This window comes from Oncorhynchus masou, chromosome 31 (assembly GCF_036934945.1).
Source record: "Oncorhynchus masou masou isolate Uvic2021 chromosome 31, UVic_Omas_1.1, whole genome shotgun sequence".
Lineage (NCBI taxonomy): Eukaryota > Metazoa > Chordata > Actinopteri > Salmoniformes > Salmonidae > Oncorhynchus > Oncorhynchus masou.
Genome location: NC_088242.1, coordinates 72,176,927 through 72,185,315, shown reverse-complemented (window position 1 = coordinate 72,185,315; position 8,389 = coordinate 72,176,927). Strand labels below are relative to the sequence as shown.

The following is an 8,389-nucleotide window of genomic DNA, read 5'->3' as shown; positions in this document are numbered from 1 at the left end:
AAACCCCCTCAATTTAATCAATTTTTAAATTCGGCCTGTAAGACAACATCTGGAGAATGTCAAGAGGTGTGAACTTTGAAGACACTGTGTATACACTGAAAAAATATAAACACAACATTCAACAATTTCAGAGATTTTACTGAGTTACAGTTCATATAAGGAAATCAGTTAATTGAAATATATTAATTTGGGCCTAATCTATGGATTTCACGAGTTGATTGCAGATACCTTAAAAGGTAGGGCCGTGGATCAGAGAACCAGTCTGTATCTGGTGTGACCACCATTTGCCTCATGCAACGTGTCACATTTCCTTCACATAGGGATGATCAGGCTGTTGGTTGTGGAATGTTGTCCCACTCTTCAATGGCTGTGCAAAGTTGCTGGATATTGGCGTAAACTGGAACACGCTCTTGATCAATGTGTACGGCAGCATCTCAAACATGCTCAATGGGTGACATGTCTAGTGAGTATGCAGGCCATGGAAGAATTGGGACTTTTCAGCTTCCAGGAATTGTGTACAGATCCTTGCGACATTGGGCTGTGCATTATCATGCTGAAACATGAGGCGGTGGATCAATGGCATTACAATAGACCTCAGGATCTCGTTTTATCTCTGTGCGTTCCAAATGATGTCAATAAAATGCAATTCTGTTTGTTGTCCGTAGCTTATGCATGCCCATACTGTAACCCTACCGCCACCATCTGGCACTCTTTTCACAATGTTGACATCAGCCCGGTACAGTTGAAACCCGGGACTCAGCCGGGAAGAGGACACTTGTCCAGTGTGCCAGTAACCATCGAAGGCGAGCATTTGCCCACTGAAGTCGGTTACGACACCGAACTGCAGTCAGGTCAAGACCCTGGTGAGGACGACGAGCATGCAGATGCGCTTCACTGAGACTTTCTGACTGTGCAGAAATTCTTAGGTTGTACAAATCCAGTTTTATCAGCTGTCTGCGTGGCTGGTCTCAGACATCACACAGTTGAGTAAGCCGGATGTGGCGGTCTTGGGCTGGCGTATTTACACTTGGTCTGCGGTTGTGAGGCCGGTTGGACGAACTGCCAAATTCTCTAAAACAATGTTTGAGGCAGCTTATGGTAGTGACATTAACATAAAATGATCTGCCAACAGCTCTGGTTGCCAATATCTGCCAATTGCATGCTCCCTCAACTTGATGTTGTGTAACAACTGTCCATTTTAGGGGACTTTTATTGCGCTCAGTACAAGGTGCACATGTGTAAAGATCATGTTATTTAAATCAGCTTCTTGATATGACACATCTCTCAGGTGGATGGATTATCTTGGCAAATGAGAAATGGTCACCTAACAGGGATGTAAACAAATTAGTGCACACAATTTGAGAGAAATAAGCTTTTTGTGCATGTGGAACATTTCTGGGATATATTTAAGATCATTAAACATGGGACCAACACTTTACATACTGTATTTTTGTTCCACTGTACGGTGCATTCGAAAAATATTCAGATATTCCACATGTTTGAAAAATAATTCTAATTTTATAAAATATCACAAGTATTCAGACCCTTTTCTTTTGTTGAAGCACCTTTTGTCAGTGTTGGGTATGACGCTACAAGCTTGGCACACCTTTATTTGGGGAGTTTCTCCCATTCTCTGCAGCTTCGCTCCACCTCTTTCAGGTTGGATGGGGAGCATTGCTGCACAGCTATGTTCAGGTCACTCTAGAGATGTTTGATGGGTTCATTTCAGGGCTTTGGCTGGGCAACTCGAGGACATTTGAAGACTTGTCCCGAAGTCACTCCAGCATTGAGGAAAGGGGGATACCTAGTCAGTTGTACAACTGAAGTGTGTCTTCAGCATTTAACCCAACCCCTCTGAATCAGAGCGGTGCGGGGGCTACCTTAATTGACATCCACATTTCCGCGACTTGCTCAGGGGCAGAATAACAGATTTGACCTTGGCTGCTCGGGGATTCAATCCAGCAACTTTTCGGTTACTGGCCCAATGCTCTAACCACTAGGCTACCTGCCGCCCCGTTGTCTTGGTTGTGTGCTTAGTTGTTGTCCTGTTGGAAGGTAAACCTTCGCCCCAGTCGGAGGTCCTGAGCACTCTGGAGCAGGTATTCATCAAGGATCTCGCTGTACTTTGCTCCGTTCATCTTTCCCTCGATCCTGACTAGTTTCCCAGTCCCTGCCGCCAAAAAAACATCACCACAGCATGATGATGCCACCACCATGGTTCACCGTAGGGATGGTACCAGGGTCCTCCAGGCGTAACGCTTGGCATTCAGGCAAAATGGTTCAATTTTGGTTTCATCAGACTAGAGAATCTTGTTACGTGCCTTTTGGCAAACTCCAAGTAGGCTGTTATGTGATTCTTACTGAGGAGTGGCTTCCATCTGGCCACTCTACCATAAAGGCCTGATTGGTGGAGTGCTGCAGAGATGGCTGTCCTTCCGGAAGGTTCTCCCATCTCCACAGGAACTGGAGCTCTGTCGTGGTGACCATCGGGTTCCTGATCACATGGTCCTTCTCTCCCGATTTTACAGTTTGGCAGGACGGCCAGCTTTAGGGAGGGTCTTGGTGGTTCCAAATGTCTTCCATTTCAGAATGATGGAGGCCACTGTTCTTGGGGGACCTTCAATGCTGCAGAAATGTTTTGGTACCCTTCCTCAGATTTCTGCCCCGGAATAATCCTGTCTCGGAGCTCTACAGACAATTCCTTCGACCTCATGGCTTGGTTCTTGCTCTTACATGTGCTGTCAACTGTGGGACCTTATATAGACAGGTATGTCCCTTTCCAAATTGTGTTCAGTCAATTGAATTTACAACTGGTGGACTCCAAGTTGTAGAAACATCTCAAGGATGATCAATGGATATTGGATGCACCTGAGCTCAATTTTGAGTCTCATAGCAAAGGGTCTGAATACTTTTGTAAATGTATTTCAGTTATCGCTTTGTCATTATGGGGTGTTGGGTGTAGATTGAGGAAAACAAATAATTTTATCAATTTTAGAATAAGGCTGTAATGCAACAATGTGAAAAGTCAAGGGGTCTGAATACTTTCCGAATGCACTGTGTATATACACTGAGTGTACAAAACATTTAAGGACACCTTCAGAATATTGAGCTACACCCCCCCTTGCCCTTGGAACAGCCTCGATTAGTTGAGGTATGGACTTTACAAGGTGTCGCAAGTATTCCTCAGGAATGCTGGCCGTGTTGATTCCAGTGCTTCCCACAGTTGTGTCAAGTTGGCTGGTTGTCCTTTGGGTGGTGGACCGTTCTTGATGCACATGGGAAACTGTTGCGCATGAAAAACCCAACAACGTTGCAATTCTTGACACAAGCCTGACATGTCAACTCTTGAGGCTTAAAGATCCTTCTTTAACCTGTCTCTTCAACTTCATGTAAACTGACTTTGTAAATTCTAACAAATTACCATCAATAAGGTACCATATCTTTCACCTGGGCAGTCTGTCATGGAAAGATCAGGTTTTGTACTCTGTACATAGCCAAATGTTTGGGAAATATTTGGTGAAATGATAAGATGATGATAGCAGTGCCGGCTATGTTGTGTGATGATTGTGAGGCACTATAGAAATTTGATAGCCCCAAGACAAGGACTTCAAAATGGCACATCAAGGAAACTTTAGTTTAGGCCTACTGTTCAGATTAGGTAAATTGAATTACATTGACTGGAGGTCTATAACCTCTCACATAGCCTAAAATAGGGGGCATCAACCGGTCAATCTCCAAGGCATTCCCAGTCGATCACCAAACATTCCTGTAAAAAAACAACGATAAAGACTTGCGTTCATTATAACACCTTTTTTTTATCCATTTAGCGCTTTTAGCGGAAGGTGCACTTGATTCAGCAGCCCTATCACCGGGAATGTAAAGTGTTCCCATTTAAAAAAAAAAAAATCATAATCATGTCTGAATGTGGAACTCTGCCTACCCGGCAGGCCCAAACAGCAAGTCAAGTGCACATATAGGCCTACTGCTGGCCTATATGTTCTTATTTACAACTGCGACCTGGCCAAGATAAAGCAAAGCAGTTCGACACATACAACAACACAGAATTACACATGGAATAAACAAACACAGTCAATAATACAGTAGAACAAGTTCATATGCAGTGTATGCAAATGAGGTAAGGTAATAAATAGGCTATGGTGGCAAAGTAATTACAATATAGCAATTAAACACTGGAATGGTAGATGTGCAGAAGATGAATGTGCAAGTAGAGATACTTGCAAAGGAGCAGGAAATAAATAAATACAGTATATAGATGGGCTATTTACAGATGGGCTATGTACAGGTGCAATGATCTGTGAGCTGCTCTGACAGCTGGTGCTTAAAGCTAGTGAGGGAGATATGTGTCTCCAGCTTCAGTGATTTTTGCAGTTCGTTCCAGTCATTGGCAGCAGAGAACTGTAAGGGAAGGCGGCCAAAGAAGGAATTGGCTTTGGAGGTGACCAGTGAGATATACCTGCTGGAGTGCGTGCTGCTTTGGTGACCAGTGAGCTAAGGCGGGGCTTTACCTATCAAAGACTTGTAGATGACCTGGAGCCAGTGGATTTGGCGACGAGTATGAAGCGAGGGCCAGCCAACGAGTACGTACAGGTCGCAGTGGTGGGTAGAATATGGGGCTTTGATGACAAAACAGATGGCACCGATAGACTGCATCCAATTTGCTGAGTAGAGTGTTGGAGGCTATTTTGTAAATGACATCACCGAAGTCTAGGATCGGTAGGATGGTCAGTTTTACGAGGGTATGTTTGGCAGCATGAGTGAAGGCTGCTTTGTTGCGAAATAAGAAGCTGATTCTAGATTTAATTTTGGATTTGAGATGCTTAATGTGATTCTGGAAGGAGAGTTTAGTCTAACCAGACACCTAGGTAGTTGTTCACATATTCTAAGTCAGATCCGTACAGAGTAGTGATGCTGGACGGGCGGGTAGCGATCGGTTGAAGAGCATGCATTTAGTTTAACTTGCATTTAAGAGCAGTTAGAGGCCACGGAAGGAGAGTTGTATGGCTATATAGCTCAGATTACCTTATCTGCAGTTTCCTTGTGCCACAGACTGTAAAAAGAAGCCTTGAGCGCACTGCAAAGTTGATACTGTGATATTTCAAAGCTTTTAAAAACATGAGCTGCAGTTAAGATAAGTTATTCAGCACTGTCAACACTTTATTTTAATTTATAAGCCATAAAATGCACATTCTCTGTACTACCACTCATGCTACAACCAGCACTGTAGCTGAAATTAATGAGTAGCAAAGTGTTTCGATAAGCTTGCATTGTTATTGTTAGAGGCTTTTGTCTTTTTTAATATTAAGGAATATGACTTTCTTTAGTTTTATAATTTTAAAATGGTCTGAGAACAACATTGACAGGGCAATTCAAGCATAGTCATTATGCAGTGATAATGTATTGGGCCTATAGCCTACTGCACAAACCTCATTGCTATAGAACTGTTTTTAATAGGTTCATGTTGCATAGCCTTAGGTTTTCAGTCATGTTTTTAAATAAATCTCGGCTTTGATTTTGATTCTTCAGAATTGATCTTGACACTAACCTTTTCTGTGACTACTGGCCTAATATATAATATTAACTCCTGCAGAATTAAGCCTTTCTTACAGTAAAATAATACACCAAATGTACATTTTGACTTGGAAACAGGCCTATGTATAAAATAAATTAAAAACAAAAGACCTGTAAAAACATCACTCCACTGTTGTGCATTTCTATATTTACGGGTTACGGTTGGGTGCTGGCCTCAGATTTTCACTTCATCACATAATCGGGCGGTTGTGGATGGGTTATTAGCAATTGCGGGCGGGTGAAAAAGTGCAAAAACTGCATTCTTAACATCCCTCTTTTCCAACCATTTATTCTTACAGAGTGACCACAGTGTTCACATGAATACGTTGCTGGAGAACAACCAGAGAAGATATTGTCACTGCCTTTCCTGTGGGATATGAATGACAGCTTGAGAATGTCACCTGAGATCATGATGTTTCACCAAATGATGGAACAAGCCCAGAACGCCAGCTGTGAAGCACTCGCCCACATCTGCAATAAGAGTGCAAGTAGAGACTCACTACAGCTGCCCACCTTCTCCACAGCAGCCAAAGTCCGAGTGATCATTACTTTTACTCTGTGTGCCATGTCAGCTATCTGTAACCTCGCTGTGCTGTGGGCTGCCAATACTAACGGCAAGCGCAAGTCCCACGTTAGGATATTAATAATTAACCTGACTGTGGCAGACCTGCTGGTGACTTTCATAGTCATGCCTGTTGATGCTGTCTGGAATATCACAGTTCAGTGGCAGGCAGGAGATGTCGCCTGTAGGCTACTGATGTTCATGAAACTTGTTGCCATGTACTCCTGTGCTTTTGTCACAGTGGTCATTAGCTTGGACCGCCAGTCTGCTATCCTCAACCCACTAGCCATCAATGAGGCCAAGAAGAGAAGCAAGATCATGTTGTCTGTGGCGTGGGCGATGAGTGTGCTTCTGTCTGTTCCCCAGGTGAGGCTCTGGTTAAGAGGTTTCATGTTTTATCTCCTCAGCCTAATCTTAAGACACCACCACAAGGATACAACTATACTTCTGGTATACCCCAGTGATGTTAAATGTTTTAAGTAAAACATCAAATGACATAACCCTGCAGCAGCATTATAGCACATTACTGACTTAATGCACATTGTCAGGTTCACTTACCAAGAATAGAACATTTTGATTTTGACAGCAATTAGAAATGGGAAGCACTAAGAGAACTAAACGCCTTCCTGAAGGGGATTTCAGTACAGGTGTTGCAGTTAATCAATATTGTCCATGGTTTAACCTTTTAAATGTGATTGATAACTGGTGAATAGGGCCATCATTTACTGATTCCTGATTATGACAGTAATTTTACATTTGGAGGCTCTGCAATGAAATCTATTAAATGACATGGGCTTTGAGAAATGGAATCGCCGAAAGAAGCCCTTACCTGCAATTAATTTCAAGCATTCAACGCTTGCCTCTTCACCTTTCTGCAAATTCAGTGAAATGAGCAATTAAACATGGTATTAGTCACATTGCAGACTTGGCAGGAGCAATTTTCTGCTGCATGAAACGCTAGTATTTTATGCAGTATATCACTTAAGCCAAGCTAGATTTATGGTTAAAGACCATACTTTTTTTATTGTTAAAAACAAATGTTTCCTTTGTGTTGTCATAGATGCTGATATTCCACAGTGTGACCATCACAGTCCCAGAAAAGTTTACCCAGTGCACTACCCGTGGGAGCTTTGTCCAACACTGGCAGGAAACCATGTATAACATGTTCACCTTTGCCTGTCTATTCCTGCTGCCGCTGATCATCATGATCGTCTGTTACACACGGATCCTGGTGGAGATATCCAGTCGTATGACCCATGGAAACAGTAGGTCAAATTACATATATTACCCTCAATTGTACTATTCCTGTGGCAGTAATGGTAGTTATTTCTAGGTGTAGTAGTATACAGTTGTTCATGAGGGGGTTACTAAGAGCGCTGCATATTGATGATAAAGGTCATGTAAACATATTGACAAATATGGTGTTGAGATTAGGAGAAAGTGTTTATTTCCTTGTTTCAGTGTCTTCTAAGGAGATACATCTCAGACGCTCCCACAACAACATTCCAAAAGCACGGATGAGGACTTTGAAAATGAGCATAGTTATCGTGACTTCCTTCATCGTCTGCTGGACCCCTTACTACCTGTTGGGACTGTGGTACTGGTTCTTCCCAGACGATATGGATGAGACGGTCTCTCATTCTTTGACTCATATGCTCTTTATTTTTGGCCTCTTCAATGCCTGTTTGGACCCAATAACTTACGGCCTGTTCACTATCCATTTCCGCCATGGCCTGAAGCGCTACTGTCAGAGTGCAGTCGTGCTCAGCCGTGAGTCAGAGAACAACACTACCCTGACCGGCTCCTTCAGGTGCTCTTCCTTCCGCATGACACGGCTTACCCAGCAAGGCCAGACCACCAACACTGGCCAGATGGCAGAGAAGGAACAGGGCAAGAAACCCTGCCGCTATAGCAACTACCTCACAGTTCACAGCAGTGGAGGTGACCCATGTCCGGCCAATCCTGAAAGCATGATATGAGGGATTAGAATAAATCCTACTTAAGAACATTGTTTTACCCTCATCTGTTGGCTGACAATGAGTAGCTTGAATACTTTTGTGCTGTAAGAAAGCACATTTTGCTTACATTTGCATTCAGCCAGACATGATTTTCACTTTAAGGCATAAGACACTTATCTGCATATTACTTCAAACAGTAGTACTCCCGTAGAGTGGTCTTTGGACCTGTCCTGGAAAAACATTTTTCATTCAATAGAGCTGTACAGACCAAGTATACCAG

General features: G+C 43.0%; 1 protein-coding gene across 1 annotated transcript; it reads left to right on the top strand.

Moving 5' to 3' along the window:
• Positions 1 to 5,965: 5,965 nt before the first annotated feature.
• Positions 5,966 to 8,130, top strand: LOC135525276 (gonadotropin-releasing hormone II receptor-like). Its single transcript, XM_064952989.1, has 3 exons — positions 5,966 to 6,517; positions 7,212 to 7,416; positions 7,613 to 8,130. The coding sequence occupies exons 1-3, from the start codon at positions 5,966 to 5,968 to the stop codon at positions 8,128 to 8,130; spliced, it is 1,275 nt and encodes a 424-aa protein (XP_064809061.1).
• Positions 8,131 to 8,389: the final 259 nt, after the last annotated feature.